Here is a 23,107-nt window from a genome sequence, read left to right on the forward strand (position 1 = left end):
GCATAACTTAACATAAGCATTTGTAGCCCTCAATTTCACACCATGAACAGCTGATAATAAAACAGCTACTCTGATCTTTCTTCATTTTCTTCAAAAACAAATAAAAAGAATATGGTACAAAGTCTTGGCAGATTTTTCTTTAAAATGAATTATTCAAGTACTGCACAATTGTTGTTTTCTTTCTCTTTGCTTTGTGGGCAGTGTTAATGTCACTTTTTGGTGTGCGTGTGAACATTTGGGAATTTCACTGAATGATACAGCCAAAAATGTATCAGCTGGACTTTTATATCTGTTGCTCTTGTATCTTTGTAAATGGATATTTTAATGTGGTGGGGCTTTTTTAGACTTTGTAAAGCAAATTCCTCTGTTCAGGAATTTTTATTCATCTTGTCTTCTCCTCCCCAGAATAACTTCTGCCCTGCTCTTTGGATACTTTTAAAGAATTATTCTAGCTATTTTTTTGCTGATAAATAATTTTTCCCTAACACCTCTGCACTACTATGTTTGTGTAATGCAAAAATGCATTTGAATAGTTAGAAAGGTTTTAAAGTAATGAAGCCAGACATACTAAAAATCTGTGAATATTTAATACTACTTAGGTTGTTACCTTTAAAACCAAGGAATCTAGCAGTAATATGTTGAAATGAACATTTCCATTTTGTTTACACCCAAGTCACGAGTAATCCAGAAGTTCCGTGCTATAGTTTCTTCTACAAAGCTGGCTTTAGAATAAAGTTCCTAGAAATACTAAACCAGCTTAAAGCACAAAAATAATCAGAAAATAACACTTTAATCCTAGTTAATCCACATTATTGACCTATGTGCTCTAAATAAATAAATAAATAAATAAAATTAGGTAGTCCTTTAATCATCATTGTGGAGCTGGTTATTCATGACAAAGATATGATGTAAAATTCAGCTACTATGCAGATTTTTGTCCTTTCTGAGGACATGTTAAATGGATTTATGTTTTAGTTTGTGAGAAGACTTGGTCGATTAGTTTTAGATCCCTTTGTAAGTCTGAGATCAGAAGATGATACTAATACAACGGAATTAAGTGTGTAAATCAAAAGTAGTTTTTCAAGGAGTTGTGGAAGCAGAGATACTTTGTTATTGAATGATCTGTTGAGATTGCTTTTGGATGTGGGTTTTCCTTTTAAAAGATACTCAAAGCCTCTCTGTACCAATTTTAGGTATGTTTATAAAAGTGCTTGACCAGTGCTTGTTACTACAAAAAATGCAGAGCATTTATAAATTTTAGAGAAAAAAATCCCGTGCTGTTCAGAAAATAGTCTGCAAGCATGTTTCATAAATGCAAAAGCAGCAGTAGATGTACCATAAGGTTTTCTGCTCAGAATTGACATTATACAGTCACAGTGACACAAGATTTTTCCAGGCTGCTTCCTAGAAAATAACTTCAAAAAAAAATAAAAAGGAATATTTTTTGAACCATAGTATTTGTAGGCTTTCTAAGAGAATCTTGGGTATTGTGATTTAGCTTTCTGCATCAGTTGTATTGTGCCTGTATGGCATGCAGACAGACATAAGTGTGTTTCAGAGTATCTATATAACTTTGTGTGTGGTCTTTATGTTTTAAATTAATTTTGCTTAACTTTGTTTCAGAATTAGTGGGTTTTCCATGCCTCTGAGAGGATAGTAGCACTTGGGTATGAAATGTTTAATACTTTGGAGATTTTTCATAACTACGCTACATAAAATGTACCTTAAATGAGTATTCTGTCCTATTACCAATTTTCTCCTACAAAGTATTAACTCAGCTTTCTGGTACTTTCAGAGTTTCTAGAAGATATGACAAGAAGATCATAATAACTAAAGTGAATGTTGTAGGCAGCTGCTCACTTGAAGGCTGGTTATTGGGATGAAGCCATATGTGATCAGGAGTTCATCTCAGTGCATCACGGGACAAAGATATAAGTCGCCCTAATAGGAGTGGACTGGTTGATTTGCAAATTTTTAGATGGGATTTTTCCCCTCTTCCTCTTTATAAAAGGAGTATTTCTTGTTTCAAACAGCTGAAATGCTGTCGAGAAAATAAAACACAGTGTTTCCTGGAATAGTTTATTGAGGATCTCCTTGAGGATTTCCTAGTCCTTTTGGACTGCTAGAACAGCCCTGAGCATTTCCCTGCATTATTGCAGTGGCCTCCCTTGCCTTCCCTTCATTCACAGTGACCAACCACAGCAGGTTTTGCCAATTGACCAAGCAGGCCAACAAAAACAGAGCAATGGGTTTTTCCTTCAGCTGGGGCATTACCCCAAGTCTCTCCTACCCAGCTGCAGATGGTTATATTCTGTAAATTCTAAATGTCTCCAAATCTTCTATCTCTGTGCCAGTTTCAACCACGTTTGACAATGTTTTCCTATGTTATCAAGGACAAAAGATTGGTCATGTAAATCTAATTCCATAGGAAAACAGCTTAAATTTGCATTGTTTGTTTTCTATTATAATTTACATTTATGTAGCAAGCTTCCTATGCAAATATCAGGCTATCAGCACCTCAGTTTTTGACAGGCAAATAATTTTAATGCATGTTGGACCTACTGAAATGCAAGTTGCACACTGTAACCAAGACACTGAACAGGCAGACCACGCAGCTGGTTTTTAAATGCTAGGAAAATCTCTGTTCTCATCAAAGTGAGCTCCAGTGTGTTGTATTTGCTTTCTGGACAGGATGGCCTTTAAAACTATATAATGAATATAACAGGAGGAAGGGAGCCTAATGTCATAGTTTAGTGAGGATACTGAAATAATGTTAATTTCACAGTGGAAAGTAGAATATTATAATATATATTTACCTATGAAAAACAACTGAGCCTGTAAGCTGAGATAGTTTCATAGGCTGGATTAACTAGTTACAAGGAAATGATGCTGCTAAAACATGTTAAAAGGGAGGTTGCTTGCCAGCACTACTCTGTGTGAGTTGTGCTATTGTCTTCCTCTTAGTTTGTTGTTATTACTGATGTTTCCCCAAAGCCTTTTACCATTTATCAGGAACTAAAGAGGTAAAGACTTCTATTGTTTTGAGATTAAATTTTTTATCATCCTCACAAGCAAAATAAGAAAAGGAAGGAAGGATTGTGAAGATCGTGACTGTCATATTCTCTCAAAGGTAAACAAGAGAAAGTTAGGCAAGAGAAACAGAACAAATAAAGGGAAACAATGTTATCTTTATCTCCGTCCCTTGGAAAAGCAAATAGGATCTAGTGGGAGATGTTAATCCTGGAAGAAAATTAAGCTTGCAAACTGAGGCTTCTTTTGCACTTGTTGCATAACAGCCTATTGATACAGCAAAGTTGGATTATGGAGGCAGATTTGAGAGTGGAATAGAGATTATGTGAATTAACATGAAACTGTTGTAAATATCTAAAAATGTAAGAGACTTTTTGATTTATTCCTAGTCTTAAAACAGTGTACTTGTTCTGTGGGATGATTGAGCTGGTCCAGATAACTGTGACAATCAGGTATCACTGAGTGATTATGTCCAAAATATGAAGAGAGCAAATCAGTTTATAAAGCTTTTCAAGAAAGTAGGTTAATTGGTTTGCTTCCTCAGAAAAGTGTGATTCACTTGGCCTTGGAAAGTTACATTTGTTTTGATGTGGAATGGCTTAACAGATGAAGTGAATAACAGGAAGATTTAGGGTTTCTCTAGGAATGTCAAGAACTGTGATTTAATGCATGAAGAGACTGGTCTATGGCATCTGTGCCTTCTAGGCAGATGTGCTGATTTTTTTTTTTAGGGCCAATGTTCGTGATAAATACCAACATACAACAGATATGCTGGGGGCTTATCCACACAGTATCAGTTGAGCATTGGAAGAGCAGTGAATAGTTTTGAGGTTTCCCTGAGGCACTGGCACACACCAATACACAGAGTATAAGCACAAATCTTGGGTCAGAAGACTTAGAGGATGTACGTTTCTCTTGTTTAGCTTTTTCTTTCAACTTTTTCCTTATGCAATGACTGAACATGTCATAAACCCTTACTTGGATCTATGGTGTTGATTGCTTCAGTCCTAAGGTTGTATTGAGTAGCTGGTAAGTCACATCACTTGCTCGCTCTGATAGCACAACTCGATAAGAAAGGTGTGGCAGTATCTAAGGTAATGAACTCTAGAACAGAATTTCCAAATAGCAAAATGGAAAAAACAAGATCTCTGGAAAGATATGCTGTGGTGAGGGGGTTCAGTGCTGTGGTGGATTACTGAGAAAGGCTGGCATGCACATATAAGGGATGAAAAGTACTTGCATGGATGCATTACACCAGAAAATCAGAGTGAGATTAATTCTTGGCGTTTCTTTATGTTTGACACGAAAGTCTCATAACCTAAAACCAAAGTAAAATAACATTAATTAATTTCTAATTAATTCTAGAGCTTGCTTTGAATGTGACTGTGAATCTGGAGATTACAAACAGTAGAGGGATAGATATAACTGAGAGATGAGAGTTGCTGAGGAAACTCCTTCTTTGGAGCCTCAAAATTCAGCTGAACAACCTGAGGTACATAGTATCTTTCACTTTGAAGTTAGCCCTGCGCTGAACTGGAGGTTGGACTGGGGTGATCTCTAGAATTCTTTTCAACCAAAATTTTGCTACAAAACTTTGGGTTTGGATTCATCAGCTTTCTGAAAGAGTTGGGCACCTCTTAAAAAAGAGCCTTTTCAATGGGGATCTGAGTAATTGGAATTATTTAGCCTCAGTGAAGGGGTTGGAGATGGAGTTAGATCTAAACTCTAAGGGTCCTTGGTTTTAGGATTCAGGAAAGCTTTGAAAGAAGTGAAACTTCTAAGAAGTTGGAAATATAGAAAAGCAGAGGAATAAAACATTTTTTGCAAACTTAAAAATAGGTAGATCTGGGATATGGAAACTCTACTGGAGAGAGCCTCTAATCCTCTCATATTGTTTTTCAGTTGCTACCTTCTGAAAAGTTTCTGTTTGGGGAAACAAAATCTTTCATATGGAAGTTTTTCATCTATTGTTTCACTGTGAGCTTGATAGTGGGATGCAGGTTGAGAAGACCCTGACAGAATTGTTTAGGAGAATGGAGACTCTACATTAAGATTGCTTGCAGAAGGATGGGAATACCAAAATCAGTCTGGGTGGCAATGTGGAGTGCCACTCCCATAATCTTCAGTGGCATGTGCTGTAGCTGGATTTCTATTCTTCTTAATTGGGAAAGGACTGAACCTTGTTGCTTCATGTCTGCAAATGCAAAGCCATAATGTTTACCTTGTTACAGTTTCCCCCCTGCATTTTACAAGTTTGAAGACATAAGTTTCAGGATTCTCATTGCAGGGTTTATATAGATTTTTCTTGTGGTTCATAGGAGAATTAGAGAAGATACTGGTTAACTTCTACTCCCACTCAAAGATTTATTTGTAGGACCTCTTAATACACTATTGAAACTCAATGTAAGTCTGCCAAACACTTACCAGGTCTCTGCCTTAGCATGGACTTACACAGACTTCCTTCTCACTCACCCTTATGCAGCATAAACTCTTAAACTCTTGTTTTGCTGGAAGTTGCAGCTGTGGAGAATCTTTCTGCTGATATATTGGGTTTTTTTTAGGGGATATTATTAGCTTGTTGAAATGAAACTGCTGTTGATATGAAAAGCTTTAATATGAAACCAGGATGAGGTGACCTGAAACTAGGATGACTTCATTGTTTTGCCAACCATATATATTCTTATAAGGCTATTATGTCTTGGCCATGTACACGTGGAAGATAATGAAGATTAATATGTAGTTTTATAACACTAATACTAGACAGAGTGATAGTCCCACTTTTAAGAAAACTGAAGAACCAACTATTCATCAATGTCCCATCTGTGCCATTGAAGAGGACTGCAACTGGCCAGTGCCTTATTTGATTCAGATGGATCACTGAATGATCTGTTGATCACCAATGGAAACTGTTAAATTACTTTCATCTTATGGTGTTCAATCCATTCAGGGTGTGTGGAATAGATAATCTTTATTCCTTTCCAACCCAAACCATTCAGGGCTTCTATGCTCATTAGAAGATTTCTAAGGGTCTTCCCTCTGTCTTCCCTGTCTCCTGTTAGTTGTCTTAATCACATAAAATCAGCACAATTCTGGGTGTGGGGTACTGCCATCAAGGCTCTCTGGCACCACCCCAGTGCAGTCCCCAGCTCACTCATTGGGTAGAAGCTGGCTGGTAAGTGGAAGATGTGAGACCCTGGAAGTGAGTGCTGGAGAACCAAGCAGGGCTGGAAGAGACTGAGCAGAAACACGTTTCATCCCTGATGAAAGACCTGGAGGCTGAGAGGAGAGCAGGACTTGAAAAAGTGGTTATCAACCCCCTTGGCATGGAAGTGCCATCACAGGGACTCCCAACACGCAGATGTTCAGAGAGAATTACAATACTTCTTAAATACCTCCTGAGATGGAAAGCACTGTCAGTGTTGATGGACTGAAGCCTGAAGTTCTGCTAGTTTATCCTGGAGCAGAGTAACTTAAAATTGCTGTGTCTGACCTTTCTTTCTTATCTCAGGGAGAGGGGAAGATTTATGAGTAAGTAAGAGGTAAAAAAAACTGTAGTAAAACTTTGATGCTTCCACAGAGTCAATCTCTCCTGTTTTCAGATCTTACTAATCCTCTCTTAAAACTTCTTGTCTTTTTGCTCCCAAGTAGAAGCAGGAATATTTTTTGTTCTTGCCATCTCTATGCAGGATATAGAAGATAATGAAAGGCAACAAAGAGTTAAGCAACTAACTGAAGTATAATGGAAAATAGCTGTCTTCCTTTTGAAGCTGAAGGTGACATTTGAAAATCCATGTATTTGGTAGCTAGTTACTGCTTGCTGTGTTGTACGTGCTTCAGAGTCTCACAGGAGTTTTGCACAAACCAGGACAAATGGCAGTCTACATTATAGAAGACTCTTAAATACATTTACAATTGGTTTTAATTTATTAAACTGAGGGTGGGCTAGGCTTTTAAATGCTGTCTGTTGATCAAGAGACTACACAGCTTGAGGTTAACAAAATGCTGGAAGAGGAAAGAGTATAAATAGAAACACCACTTCCTTGTTGAGTAGAAGCCAAACTTGTGGGTGAACCTTTCTATATGAGAGTTTGCTGACGTCCAGATAGGCAGCTGAATGCAGATTTCTGGACACCAAAAACCCTGAGTTCTGAGGGAGGATATACATAGTACATACTGAGGACTGGACTAGGTATATTTCTTTCCTGTGGAACACCTGGCTGCAGTTCTTGGAAAAAGATACCAGTGGAACTTGGAGAATGTTGGTGTAAATCCAGCATCAGCTTAGTGAAAGGAGAAACGTATTTCTGACCTTTCAGTGCAACACTGATTATTTGGGCCTGGAAAAGGCTTATTATAACTTAAAAACACCCTCCCAAGACTGAGGCTTTGAAATACAAGCTTATCTGGACAGTAGGAAAAATACTCCTACTACTTTCTTTTCAAACTTTAAATATTTTCCCATTGGCAAGGAAGGGAATATTTTACAGCAATGAGCATGATTCTTTTTTTCCTGATAAATTTTCCCAGTAATGTACTGCATATTACAGATTATGCTGCTGATATTTAAACCATATTATATTGCGTGAAGTGCCCTTCATTTCTAATTCTTATAGACTTTAAACAGTATATGTCATTTTTTGATATATGGCTAGATTTATTTTCTAGAGGAGTTTTATGACTGAAATTTGCACAATGCTTAAACCAAGGAATATATAAGCCAGAATCTAAGTGTTTTTTTAAATAAATAATTTTGTCTTTTATCTCCTGATTAAAATACAATTTTAAAGTTGCTCTAGTTCAAACAAATTAATTCAAGAAATCTTACGGCCTGTATTTTTACAGGAGTTTAGACTAGGTGATTACCATGGTCCTTCTGCCCTTACTATTTCCATATTTGCAGTTCTGATGAATTTGAGGTCTGATGAAAGACTTTATAGGTGCCCTTTCCACTAAGGTCATGTATTTGTGATTTTTCTTCAGGGACAGATTTCAGTTGCTTAGTTTGGCACAAATATGATTGTATACCTATTTACATCAAGATGGTGTAAAAGAAGTTGTTTGGGTTTGTTTGTGGGTGTTTTCTCCCAGTGTTTGGAGGGGAGGGGTGGTTTGGTTGTTTGGCTTTTTTTACCCAGTCAAAATCTATCAACCAGAATGTTTGAAGTGCTCAAAAGAGCCCACATAGTTCCTGCACCCAAAGTCTGTCCTGTCATGGATGTCTGTCTGTTTGGTGTTCAGCATCATCCCCCTTCCTCACACAGTGGTAGGTGGGTAGGAAGAGGAGATTGCAGGGTTGCAGAATAGAAGAGGAAAACTCAGACCAGAGGGAAGCATTTTAAAGGTTGAGCTTGAAGAGAAAAGACAAACTATGACTTCCAGTTAAGGAATGAGATTAGCCTATAGGTCAATGGGAAACCAAGGCAAGCTGAACAAAAAAACAGTTGTGAGTGGCTACACATGATGAGTCAGCTATGGCAAGCTAGATAGGGTTGAGAATTGATAGAGCTGGGGAGGTATGTCACAGTTAATTAATTATTTGGGCTAGTAGAAATAAGGATGGCTAATCTGTTTGAATATTTGAGATAGGAATCAGTGAAAGAAGTACACTGAAAGTAGCAATTTATCTGGAAAACTATTCCATCTTACTGGATGTTTTAGACAGCTTGATGTTTTTGGCTGCTGCCTATCACTGTTTTAACTCCATTAACTCAAATAATAAAATCATGGCTTATCCTTGCAGGACCCTATGACTGAAAATTTGGTGAGATGTTGGAGTTTCCTCTTTTTTTTTCTTTTTTTTTTTTTTAAACAAAGAAAATCTCTGCATTGAAGTGCAGTTTCACAAAGGAAATTTAAATGAAGAGCTTGTGAACTTAGGGAGCTGGATGATAAGGTTCTGAGTAAAAAAAATCACTTCTCTCTAAATGTGTTATTCTTATTCTTACTTTCTTGTGATCATTTTTGACCTTTTGGTCCTGATTACAAACCAAGACTCTTTTCATCTTAAGGAAAACTAATCACAGGGAAAATGTATATTCTGGATAGCATTAACACACATGAATTGTGTTTTCGTAGTGGTTTTTTTCCACATAAAAACTTCTGAATGCTTTCTCAAGAATGATTTGTGAAGACAAGGAATAGAACATTGGTTCCTGTGTTTATTGAATCCCTGCTGTAACTTTTTTCAGTATGTTTATGCAAACACACAACTTCACCCAATACATCCTGTTGGTACCAACTGCCCGCACAGCTCTGCCCCTACACACTTGGTGAGTCATTGTCCAACTCACTGCAGTCTCCTAGCACCTTCACAAGCCTTCATCAGACAGCTAAGCTCCCTGATCTTGGGAAAGGGTATCCTATGGAATCTTTCCTCCTTCACTGATCATGGGATGTGGGACGAGAACGGAACACAAAAAGTCATTCATCTTCCTTGTCTTGGCATGACTGAAACCATTGACCACAGATATTTCTTCAGCCTATCTCTGAAGTGCTTTGGAGATTAACCACTGTTAAGAGAAACCATTTCGTTAGGTTGTTCAAAGTGCTTGAGTAACCTTACTCCTGGAGAAACTAATCTAGCCTAAACCTGAAACAATTTAAATCTGTTTGCAGTCTCATCCACAGCAAGTGTACCAAAAATATGCCTTACTGCCCTCTTCGTGTATCTGTAAACCATTTTACACCTCCCTGAGGCAGAGTGCATTTACAAGACTTGTAATAATTTTTGTTTGCAGGCCTCTACTTCATTACAAATGTAAACTAATTGTTTAACATTCATGATTTTCATGACTGTTATTTACCTCATTATGTTATAGGTGCTTACAAATTGTGTTTTTCAAGATACTGGGAGTGGAATGGAAGATTAACTGAATCCCCATTTCCTTTGTTCTTCCACACCCCTTTTTTTTTAATACCTCTTGTGAATACAAGTGCTTTGGAGTATTTTATGAAGAGAATTACTAGTTTACTAAGAAGAGACTTTCAACTCCAGAAAAGGTCTTGGAAAGTGTAGACATTAATGAAATTAACAGGCATCAAAGACCTGTGACAAAGATGATGATGATGATGATGATTCTCTGCATACACTGCTAAGAATAATACTTGGGTATTAAAAGACAGACACAAAAATTAGATATTAGCACTTGTTTTCATAAAAAAACTTAGACCTTCGGGGCCATGACAGTATGGAACAAACATGCATGGACCTGAGTGTCATTGGCTTTTCAGCCTAACTGGGCACTGGATGGCTGCTGTTTCCAAAGGCTTATGCCTGGTGCACTGGCTCTAAGTAAACCTCTGGAGAAAAATGGAACAGAGGAGCCAGAACCTCTGGTTTAGCAAAGAAGTTAAACTACAGTAACTTGAGCCCTTTCTTTTTGAATTGTTGCTGGAGGACTCTTTAAAGATACAGACTTCCAAAATACACCATTACAGAAAGTAGTATGAACTCAAATAAAAATAAAACCAAAATTATGTAACTAAATCTTCAAACCTGCACAGTTGTCTGCTCTTACAAACTATTTACTGACTAGTACTAACAGTAGAAGGAGGTAATCTGCAAAATCTTTACAACTTGTGATACATTATTCCATTGACAAAGAAAATTGGAGAAGATGGGATAGGTAGATGTTTGGTTTGCAACATCTGAGAAATACATTCTGATTTTGTTTTTTTTTTTTACTACTACCTCTACCTTTTAAATAAAAATAATAATGTACTTTCTGTCTTAAAAATAAGTGTGAAAATAATCTTGTCTCTAGTTTGTTGCTGTGATTTGCCCATCTTTAGATCAGTACCAGCTGCAGCTTTTGGGATAAACTGAAATGTGTCTTCTTAGTGAAATCCTGGGCAGAGGTAGCCCTGTATATGCAGTGGGAGAAGATAAGTGCCCTACCTGCCAAGCAGTCTTTGTCCCCATACAGTCAAAACCAGGCCATTTCTCAGAATGCTTTGTCTGTCTTTCTGCACTCATGCACAGCTATCAACTGTGTGGAAATGAGGCTACAAATGAGGATAGAGCAACAGTGCTTCTAGCCTGACATTGGATGGGGATGTGATGGATGTACACCTGGTATCTCCTTTGCATTATATACATCTCCTTGGCTAATTACTAGAACTTAATGGTCCCAAAGTATGCAAAAATAGGGGCCCTGCTTTTTTCTTTTCTCCCCTTTTCCCTAATAATTTTTTCCTTTAAATAATTGATTCAGATTTGTTCCTGGGTTTTGCAGATCACTTCTCAACGTTTTTCTCTTTATGTTCAAAATTTTTCAGTTCTCTCATTTTCTCTCATGTTCAAAATTTTAAATATAAATGTGGCTACAGAGTCCCCCTTTTTCAGGGTGTAATTTGATTTTAGGAAGACTGAAGAGGTTTTCTTATTCTATGTAAAATAAGAAGGATTTCAGTGATTTTAAAGGGTTTTCTTTTTACTTTGGTAGGTGACACAGCTGATGATCAACGTAGAGACTCAAAGGGTAAAACTTCATTTCCGGAGACCGGTCCAATGTACAGTCAACCTCCACAGGTAGGAGACCTTTTCCTTTTGCACAGATGATGAAACTCCCATAGCAGCTCATTTAAGAAGCATGAATGTCCTTCAGAAGATGATTTCACCACATTCACATCTTCCACCAGCTGAGTGACTCTCAGTCTTCCTTGTCATCTATCATAAAAGCAGCACTGCTATTAATTAGATGGCAATAATATCAATCCCACTGCTGTGGATTTGACAAGGAAATAGCAGAAGGCTGGGCTCTATAGTATTGCTGAATATCTTATTTTTATTCTTGAGTTGTGCAAGCATGAAACTGTAGCTAGAATGTTAATGAATTGCATAGAAACATCAGTGTGGTGAGTACTGGTGGCAAATGTCACACATTTACATAAGTCATCTCTTTCCACAACTACCATTATGAGTAACATGTAAATGTGTGAGTATAATAGACTGTCTTTATTGTGTGTTTCCTTTCTGTTTCTCTACTGTGTGCCTCTAAACCTGAACTTCTTTATCTTTGGTTTATTTGATATTTGATACATGCTTACAGGCGAGGGCTTTTCAGAATTTTTCTGCATATGATGTAGATATATCTTCTTCTCCACTTACTCTGAAAATGTTTTTGTACCAAGTATGAGCCTGTTTTCCATTGCCATATAGTTTTAGATGTTTGCAAGGTGACTCAAGACGTTTGGACTTCTTGTGCTTTTGTGGTGATGTATTTTTTTTGCTTAACCTATCCTGTCTCTTTTTCTCATATGTCACCTTGGTACTAGCAGTGTCTGTCTGTCTCTTTTCAATGCCATTTCGATATTTATTATTGCTAAGTCCCTTGGTATTGTAGAGGTGTGTGTGACAATTTTTCCATCTCTGAGAGTGGTCTGTGTATATGTGTGGCCTGTAGTCTTCTTTTTTAATTTAGAATTTAAAACTGTGTCCTATACAGAAATCTTTAATTCATCCTAAGTAATGAGTAGTTTGCCTTCTGATAATGTGAAAGTATGAATTAATTCCAACCAATTGCAAAGTTTTAGTCTGACTTTTAGATACATGCACATCTGAGCCAGGCTGTTTTGCAACTGAAGTCCTGCAGATCTGGACAGTATAATTAATTGATGTTGTAGTTACCTACTGGACAAAAGTAGTTTCCCTTAATGTGATGTTCTTGCTGGGGATGGTGAATTGCCAGTTACTGCAGCCTCAGTGGTTTATTCAGTTCTGTGGAATTTCAGGAAAAGAACTTGTATAGATTTTAAGTTTTATGAATTAGAGAGGAGAAGCAAAGTTTTCAAAATAAAATAGCAGATATTTCCAGTGAAAATGAAACAAAGATTTATTTTCACCTTTCTATTAAAATACTTAAATGTAACAAAAATGCTCATATGAACCAGCTTGTGAAAGGATCAGTTAAATTAAGATCCAGCACTTGGTAGTATTGAGGCAATTCATTCCAGTCTAGATTTCAGTGTTTGGACTTCACATTTACTCAAAGGAATTCTCAAGTTCTCAAATTAAGTAGAATAATTGTAAATCGTGGAAATTAAATGGATAATTCTAGCCATTAGGAAAGTAATATTCCGCCTTGCAGTGCTGAGTATATTTTTGTAAATCCATGGGAGAACTTTACCAATTTAGAGAAACTGGAAAAGGATTGCATTACATATTGAATATCATAGAGACATAGAACATCAATTGAAATAATAACATTGTTAGGATGAAAACACAAATTTTTGATAAACATAGAACAGTATGCTAAAATGTAGTTGTTACTGCAAAGTGGCATCTGATATTTGTCGTGCAGAACTGAACAAAAGAGCATTTAGTTCATCAACCAGTTCATCATTGCTGGAAACCTGCTTTTATTTTTAAATATAAACTTTTTCACTACTTCTTACATATAAACTTTGTGGAACATGAGAAGTACTTTTGGGAATGTGATTTAAAGAAGAATGAAGTTTGTGAAAGAGGAGGAAATTAGTTTGAGTTAGATTTTTTGAAGAAATTATCTTCTGGAGTATTTTTTGGTAATGGTCATCATCTCCCGAATTTCCCATTTTCTTAGGTACTATTGGATTTGTTTGTGTGTACAAACACTGATACACCCAGTCAAGTGCATATATTTATATAATCTTGTATAAATTATTTAAACTAATGCCCAAATAAAAGTTTACATCAAGATTGTCTTGCTGCATCCAGGAACACGTAACAGAACCTCTTGTAACCCCTGCCATAGCTGGGGGTTGTTTGGCTATTGCATGTTAGGGGAATTGCAGGTAGTTACAAACTCCTTGGAGGATGGGTGTTCTCAAAGGCCAGCTTAAGCCCAAACATTTTGTCTTCTGCTTCACACAGAAGGTGCTGCTTTGAACAATCCCTTGTGGAGTGTGCTCTCCACGTCCACGAGTATGGAGAGTGGTTTGAGAGGATCATCTCCTGATGCTGGTCAGTCCCAGGGGGATGTGAGTGCTCTGGGCCTAATCAAGCATGTCTCATCCCTCTGAAGTTGCTTCAGGCTCATGAACTAAAAGTCACACACACATTTAAGTGCTTCACTGGATTGGATCCAAAATGGTTAGTGCTCTGCAGGGCTGAGAACTTAGATTAGTCTTATTAGTGACTAAATTAGTAAATTAGTGACCATGAAATACAAAGCTAATTTTAACTGCAACACAATCGTAATAGAAAGAGACACTATGGTTTGGTTTTTTTCTGCTTGTGATTTTCCCATTATTACCATACAATTTCCAGATAATTCAATCTTTATCTGCTTTCATTGGGAATTTGCGGTTATAGAAAATAGTGGAATGGAAAGGTTAGTTTTGATATGTGAAGAGTGCTAGAAACCCCACTAATGTGGTGGGCTTATTTTTGATAATGAGCTATTCCATTGGTAAAGCAAATTAGTACAACTACGTATTTTTGCCCTACTGTGAGAGCAATTATGTAGCATATCTATTAGGAGACATAAAAAATATTTTTGACAGATGGCAAGGCTTTGAATTAGGATTTATGAAGATTATTGTATGTCTGGTGTCCAGGACACCTGGGATTATTACATTGATGTAAGAAACAACAACAAAAAAAATTACATTTCTGGTAATCACTGCAGTGTTTTGTATCTCCCTACTGTCACCTTAAGAAGCAGTTCATGTTTATTTGATCTTACACTTCTGGATAATCTGACATGCGCTCTTTAGCCAACAGATGTCATCAGATTTAATGGGGGAATACTGGACCAGTAAGTGTATTAAAATAAACTACCAAAAACAAAAGCCATCTTTAGATTTTAAATTAGGTTTTTTATCTTGCTGTGTCTTTTTTTTGTTTTTACTTATAGTCCTACTTCTTTCTCAAACACTTAATAGTTATTGCCTTCTATCTAAGGAGCTTGTTATATGTTTTCTAGGGCAAGAGAGAATCCCCCAAGGGATTGCTTAATCCATAATTATCTAATTTATATGTTGTTGTTATAGCCATTCTAATTATATACCTTGCTGTGATTCTTATCATCTTAGGACTTAGTTTTCTTTATGAATTGTAATAGTTCTGCTATGATTCTTGTGCCCTTTATTTTCATAATTTGCTGTTAATAGCTGAGAACACAGCAGATAGAAAGCCCATGGTTTCTGAAGTAAATTTTAAATTATCTATTATTTTATGCATATAGAAACAGGTATGCACCATTTTAGACAAGCGTCTAAATAAATTAGGAATAATTTTTTTAATGTCTGAATTAGCATTGGCTCATTAAAGTCATTCTTTATACAGCTGCTATGTAAGGATTCTGCATGGATGTAAATAACAATTTCCTAGACATCTGGTTAGGGGACATATGAGTCAGTTGAAAAAATAGAAATACTATGAGATAGAAAATATCAAGGAAGAGATAATGAGAATTGAGAATCCACAGAGTAGGGAGAAAATAATTTATTTATTTTTTTACCCTTCTAGTGAAATTAACAAGTATTGCTAAAATTGATAGACTTTTAGGATATCCTTTAGAGCAGATCAGCTGATATAATTCCAGGGCATGAATTATATTACTGTTATCTTGTTTTCCTTTTTTTTTTTTTTTTAATAAATTAAAATTAATTGCTTCTATCAGACCCATTACTGGCTGTTTTTTCCTGAAGTTTGTCTGTCTGGATTATTTTTACAAGTTACTGGAAAAAGAGTTATTACTGATCATGTCTCTGTTCACTTTTGACTCTTAGTTTATGGTTCAGGGGGTTCCATATTTAAAATCTCAAGAAAGGTGTTCTGGGCTAGATTTCTTACACCAGTTTAAATTTCCTACATTTACTTTAGAGAAAGCAGTTTCTATTTCAAAATTATTGTGATCACATTATTTGTGATTAGTTTGCTCTCTTTTGACAAAGGCCAGTATCTATCGAAAATGTTGTTGCTTAGCTTGGCTTTTTTGTTTGTTTTTTTCTTTTTTAAAGCTCTCATAATGTAGAATTCTAGTCATGGCCTGGTTAGACTAATTGCTTGTCATATGTCATATTAACTCTAAGATCTTCTTTTTCATATATAAAACCCTTAAAGCATGTTGGTCCATATTTTCTCTCTTCTTAATTGCGTATGTAAGCAATAATCACTTAATGAAATTATCCACTCTTAGAAGGGACTGGAATAAGACTGTCTGCAGCAAGTCATCAAGCAGATACTTTTATCTGAAAAGAGAAGTTGGTACCATCAGAAGGAAGATCTTGTTTTATTCAACAATCATGTATGATCATAAGCTGTAAGAAGTGAAGTTTTAACATTACATTTAAATAAGAATGACTTTGGCAGCTGCAATGGACATCACCTTTCTTAGCTTCCTTCATCCTTTGTGTGTGTAGTGAATAGCTGGGACTTCATTGGGGAATCAATGTGCAGCCACAGATGGAAAGTGTGTATTAAGTAGAGCTGGCATATGATAAGAAAGGCACAGTACATGCTTGTGATCTTACTGAGAATGAAGGTAAATAGCCCATTCAGCTAAAAAAAATCAAATATTGAGTATTACATCTATGACACATTACAACTACTACATGTTACAACTATTACATGTTACAACTATTACATATTACAACTATTAATGTGCAATAACATATTTACTTTGTAAAGCTTCATTATATCATAATGTTCATATTGCTATCTGTTAGATAATTAACAAAAATATTTAGGAGGTCTTTTCATTCTAGGAAGATCTCCAGAACACATAGACCAGTGGGCTTCTGTCCCTTACTGGACAACAATTGGACAACTCAGGGGGAAGGGGAGGCTTTATATACACATTATGTATAAATATATTAGGTATATGTATATATATGAGAAAGTCTTCTCCTCATCTCATAAAGGATTAGTTGCAGTGGCCTCACAAACAATGTTTTATAAACTGCTATTTGTGCAAGCTTGACCCAGGGTCAAGCAGTAAGACCTAGGGTGTCTTGCAGGACTATCACCTTGTAGGGTTTTTCTCAATTCTAAAGTGAATAGCTGGACTTGTTTGTGTAACATGATACACAGCTGGGGTTATTCAGATAGTTTATATTAGTAATCACAGCAGCATCGTTAATACTATGTCCATTGTCTTTTTTTTTAAAGGAAAGCATTCTATTTTTAGATATAGGGAACTTGAGTGGGAATTGAGAGATGTGAATTGACGTGGTTGTCACCGGCTTCCTCTCTGAACTTAGAAAACAGTTCATTTTAAAAAACATAATGCAGTGCTGTCTTACACTTTTCTGTAGCACTTTGCAAGTGTGAAATACTAATCAACCCTTTGTGTAACTTCAGCTGAGATTTCAGTACAAGAACTGGGGAAATCTTAGAGTCTTCCAAGATGGGACATGGATGTTCTGTCTGGCCAGCAAATATATCTGAACACAACAAATGGATTGGAGCAGCCTCCTCTGCCAGAGCCCTGCCTGTGCTGCAGTCAGATTGCACAATTTGTGAGGTTTGAGCCACAGAAGACAAAATTACATCGTGTAGGGAAAGAATGACACAGAGGCATGGTATATTTTCATAATTCAGTGCCTATAGATAGCAAAGTATGTACCCACATGTAAAAAGTACATAAAGTAGTATAATTGGCCTGATTTGCAGCCTCTTCAGTTTAAGAATGAAGCTTTACTAAAGGAGACATAGACACCAAATGGTGATCAAGGTACATGTATGCAGAAGCACACTTTGCATACCTCCCTGTTTAGTTTGGGCAGACTCCCTGTGTATTTGATTTAATTGCTTGCTAATTCAGTTACATTGATTCGTTATTTGTAGCAAGAGATGCTCAAACTAGGTGCCCAGATGTTCACATCACGTTTTTTAGCCTTTCTCTAATTTTGGGATCTCCTGACTAGTTTAATCCCAGATAAAACTACTGATTATCCTGTATTTCTTGCCCAAATACATGTGGTTAGACTAAAAGCCAGTAATGCTGGTTCACTTTGCTGCTGTCAACAAATTGATCAGTCAGTCATCCTCCCTCTCAGAGCAAACCTTCTGGCCTTTCCCAATATTAAAATTGATCTGAAATGCAATGTAGATCATACATCACTAGATGAGACCATGTGTGAATATGGCACAGTGATATTTACAACGTGATGCAATAGCATAAAATGGTGGGTGAAAGACTGTAGTGTAGGGCAGCTCATTAACAATTACTCTAAACAGCAAGTAAGGAAAACAGCAGTGTCTTTAGCTTAGTTGCACTGCCACTTTCAGAGGGAAAAAAATAACCAAACATAAAACTCACCACCAATGGCAGTGGGCAGTACATTTTAATGGAAAGAAAACATGACATGAAGATTGTCCCATTTCAGCCCAGAATGCTAATATTGGTAAGACAGGAATATATTTCTCTGTACTCTCCATCAGTGTTGTTTGATCTTTTTGCTACAAAGTACTTCTGGAACTTTACAGCTCTTGTCCCTGTGAGAGACTGTGCACTGGGAAGCACATATTCAAATTTTGTTCTAAAGCACTTCTTAAAAATACAAAATAAAATGTAAGCTGTTTACAATTTTCTTTGCTTCCACAAAACTACAAATTTTAAGATTGTGTTTCTACTGTTTTAATGTGATTAGCAGTACTGCTAGATAAAAACAGATCTATCTTTAAAAAAAAGTACCCTTCTTCCTTTTCATTGTGATTATTTTCCATCCATAGAGAATAAGGAGGGTTAAAGAGGTTATATTATTTAAAAGAGGTGGACCAGTATAAGTTTCTTTTCAAGTAATTAATTAATTAATTAGCCTTTTGCTGCTTTAAGAGTCATGACACTTTTACTCCTGAATCTGAAAAGCCTGATCTGTAGGTGCTGAAGAAAACTCAGTCTTGTTGCTGTTTGTAGACTGAAACTTTTACAAACTCTGGCTCCTGGTAACCTGTTTATTGAAGGTGGTGTTGATGAGTGCTCCAGTTATAGACTGTTTATGGAGGAAATTAAAGTCAAATACCCATCCTTCCTTTCTCTTACTGACCCAAATCTCTATGGAGAGAGCTGGTGGAAAGTTGTGTGAGAAGATACTTTGTTAATTCTCTTTTTTTTGGCATTAAAACATTTTAAGTTTGTAAACAAGGCATATTTCTAGTCTTGCCACATGCTTGGAATTTAAGCAGCATGATAGAAGCTTCAGAACAGAGCACTAAGTACAGCAATTTTTATTCATGCATCTGTGTGAGAATCCTTTTGAGATCCAGGGGTTTAGTTACTTAACAAAACTTTTGAAAGCACGGCTGAGGATGTTGTTCCCAGGTATTGCTGGAGGAAGATTGACCTGAGTTAAGATTAGTAATTCTTTTCTGTTCCCTCTACTTATCTTCTTTTCTGAAAACCAAATCCAAGATAATTTTCTTTTCCTTTCCTCTGATAGAAATTGTTACCCTTCTGTCTTTTTTCTCTCATTGATATTGACATTCTAGGCAGATACTTCATTGGTGTTGCTGACTCCCTCAGTTACTCAAGGAGAGATTTCCTTTTCTGCTTAAAAAAATCCAAAATCAACAACAAAACAACCTTCTGATCTACACTTTTCCCAGTTGCTCTAATTTGCTAGAAAATGTATTGGCTTTGTTTTTGTGTGCACCTATGTTTGCTAAATATTTTCTTACTGTTTTTTATGTTTAATTGTCATAGTTCTTTTTTTTTTTGGTAGAAAGCTTTCTTTTGCATTCAAATCCTAGTATTTTTACACACTTAGTACAGTAATGAGAGAATGCAGTATTAGCCCTCATTTCAGAGGTTCTGCTCCATGGGCATCCACCATCTCAGAGAAGCTGCATCTTTTTCCTACCATAGCAGGTTACCCTGTTGGAGCTTCTGCAGTAGCAGGGGTTGGAAACAAGACATAGAGAGACATGAATGCAGAGACCCAGTTAGTCTAAGCTTCTGCTGTTCAGGAGATCAACCTCCCAAAAGTCTTTAGGATAATTTTTTGCTTGAAGCAGTATAAAAAATACCACATCTTGTCTCAAAGTACAATGATCAAATGTAGCTGCTAAATGAAAACAGATTATTTAAATATTGTTTTTTAATTTAAAAAAAATTTAGTTTTAATTATGCTGTTAAAGTTTTATATTAAATTAATGTCTTAGTATATTCTCTGGCTATGTTTAAAATCAGATATCTTGAGTTTTGCATTACATCATGAATGAAGGTAGCAGCAAAATAAATGTAAATGCTTTGTGCTTCTGGATGATACTGGAGTTACAAAACAAATCCATTATCAGCATTTATCAGACTTGCCTTTTCATTTTGCAATATATTGACTTGTCCTTCATTTCTGATTTGTGGCTGTGGGATGCAGTGCTGGATGTCTAGAGCTGTGTGCATTTTCAATTACAGTTCTTCTGGCTTGCAGTTCGCTTACTATAGTAATTTTCATTAACTTTTCAATCTTCCAGCTTACATGCTACATAAAAAAAGGAAAAAATATCTAGTTAGTACCATTTCCTGGCAGGGCAGAAGCACAATATGCTAAATATTGTTCATGTTGCTTATTTTGTTGAGATCTTGGCTGTGAATAGCTTGCATAGTACTTTGAAGGAGCAGAGGATCTAGATAAACTGTTCCTTGTTGAACCCACACCTCTGTCTTTCTTCTAAGATATTTTTATTACAATAATCGTGTTGCAGAGGGGACTGCACTGCAAAGATGGTGCCCTAAAACTCAGGGGCTTCCAGAGAGGAACGGGGAGGCAGCAAGGAAAGGAACCCTGCTGTTGAGGGGGAATAACTGTTCATACAGGTCTTCAGTTATCGACCCAAGAGTGGTGAAATTGGTTGGGATAGAGGGAAAGATAAGAGCATAATTACTTTACTTAATGGTGGGAAATTAAGCCTTATAATTTTTAATAAAGCTTTAGAACATTTTCTATTTCTATCTTATTTCTGCTTTCGTTTAGGTTTCCGGTCTTCTTTTCATGTTGCATCTTATCCCTGTTTGTTCACAATTTCATAGTTTCTCACTGTAGATGCCCACATTTGAGATGTTTTAGTTCTCTGTGTTCAAACAATTACTGAATGAAATAAATAATAGGAGTTAGGAATCGAGGAATAAAAGTAGGAATTAGAACTAAAAATATCATTATACAATTCTGGTTATATTAAATTCAATATATTTGCTAAATTTATCACTAACCCCCTCAAAATATTTCCTGTGAAGTATTGTTAGAGGGGATTGAGTTAAAACAGAACCTTCATCTTGTACTGGTTTGAGTTTGCAAAATTGGTAATGAAGAAAATCAGGTTTTTTTCTTCTAGGATGACAAAACGAGGTAGTTGGTTTAGACATTAGATTTGAAGTTTTTGTGGTACTTTAGCATACTTTTCAGGGTAGAATAAGATTCTATAAGTGTTTCATAAATAAAACTCACAGGCATCTATAGTATTTACTAGGATAATTAGAATAATAGGTCTGTCTCTGTTTTTTTACAGAAAGTTTACATTTTTTAAAATTAACACACTTTAACCCTGGAACATTGAGAGTATCCAGAATTCAAATGGCAATCTTGCAGTTCTCCCCCTTTGCAGAGATTAACAATTTTATGGCTGTTTGAGAGGGCAAGAATAACATCTAATTATAGCAAGTTTATTCTGCATTTACTCTATAGAATTGTTCTAGTAATTACACTTTTCCAATTGCTTTAATGCCAATAAGGATTCAGAAATATACATCACTATTAATACTGAAAGTGTGGTTTAGCAAAGATTTCCCTGCTGTTCTTTGCAGGCCAAGTTATTCCGTGAGGAGCTTTGCTGTAATAAAGAAAAACTATAGAATGTCAGAACCCCTTTTCATTGTTTCTTTAGAATTTTGTTCTTTAAGATTTCAGTGACATTACCCTGACCTTGATTCCATTCTAGTCAAGAAACAGATGAAATAATGCTTTAGAGGAGAAAGAAAAACACCGAAAATGTACGTAAAAAATGAGTAAAAATATTCTTAAACTCTTCTTTTAAAAATTGGTTCTATTTTACTCTAAATAGGAATATTGGTGAACTTGTACAGGTAGCGGGAGCTCTTTAAGAAAGACAAATTTCTGCTGTATTACAAAATAAGAGTCATAAGAAGTTTGGAAACAGGAGCCCAAAGCAAATGGGAAAGCTGATTTCCACTGAGAACCATTCTTGCTTTTAAAATCCTCTCCAAAGATTCAGTGTTAACCCAAACCTTTCAGCCTGTAGGTCTGCCCTACTGCAACTCCTGAGAACACCAATCCTTGCCCACTGTTGCAATCCCAGACATTGCATTTCTGCTATGAAAGCAAGCAAGCAACCAGAAGCAACAAGCTACTGCAAGGTCTCCAGCACTTCTTACATCTAATTTTGCTCTCCCATCTAGGAATAGCTTTTCTCTTGAGTATCTGGAAGGCAGGGCTGATTAAAATTTTGAGTGAACCTTGAAAGAACAGCAGCTATCATTATTCACATGTGGTTTTCTGAAACCACAGGGCATCTGTATTGTGCTTGTCCAGGTGGGTTTGTTCCTTTCTTACAGTTCTGTAAGGATGCAGGTCACATACTTACTGGTGTGTTGGGGTGGGGTTTTTTTTAATGTTTTGGGTTGGGAGTTTTGTGGTACTTGAAGATTATCATGTGCACTTTCCCCACCACCAGCAAGGTTTTACTGATCCTGTTTGGATATCAGAAGGAATTTCTTCACAGAAAGGATTGTTAAAATTGGAATGGACTACCCAGGAAGGTGATGGAGTCAAGATCCCTGGAGGTGTTTAAGGAAAGCCTGGATATGGCACTCAGTGCCATGGTCTGGTTGTCATGGTGGTGTTCAGTGATAGGTTGGACTCAATGATCTCAGAGGTCTTTTCCAACCTAGTTAATTCTGTGATTCTGTTCTCCTAGGTTAAATTTTTGAATGCACACCTTTAGAGTAAATTTTCTTTCCTCCTCTGTTCATCTTTGCCGTTACCACTTTTATTTGAAAAGTGAATTGTTGCCATCAATGGAGATACTCATTCTGGAATTCCTACAAATTTTCTAAAGAGGTCCAGTGAGTACCCTAAAGCATCAACCAAAACACATTGGAGGAACAATCCCATATGACAATTTTTATTTCTAGACAAA

At 36.3% G+C, this 23,107-nt stretch overlaps 1 protein-coding gene and 1 long non-coding RNA gene across 6 annotated transcripts in view; one reads left to right on the top strand and one right to left on the bottom strand.

Annotated features, from left to right (window-relative positions):
- Positions 1–23,107, top strand: part of UMAD1 (UBAP1-MVB12-associated (UMA) domain containing 1) — a 78,944-nt gene that overhangs the window by 48,896 nt on the left and 6,941 nt on the right. For all 5 annotated transcript variants that reach the window (XM_014878497.2, XM_088162124.1, XM_088162136.1 and 2 more), the window contains one exon: positions 11,475–11,560. In XM_014878497.2, the coding sequence (XP_014733983.1) occupies positions 11,475–11,560 (86 nt within the window). The remainder of the gene's footprint in view (positions 1–11,474; positions 11,561–23,107) is intronic.
- Positions 19,171–23,107, bottom strand: part of LOC148225121 (uncharacterized) — a 35,157-nt gene continuing 31,220 nt past the window's right edge. The window contains exon 3 of the long non-coding RNA XR_015802666.1: positions 19,171–20,436. This is a non-coding gene — a long non-coding RNA (uncharacterized LOC148225121). The remainder of the gene's footprint in view (positions 20,437–23,107) is intronic.

This window comes from Sturnus vulgaris, chromosome 1, assembly GCF_052056855.1.
Source record: "Sturnus vulgaris isolate bStuVul1 chromosome 1, bStuVul1.hap1, whole genome shotgun sequence".
Classification (NCBI taxonomy): Eukaryota; Metazoa; Chordata; class Aves; order Passeriformes; family Sturnidae; genus Sturnus; species Sturnus vulgaris.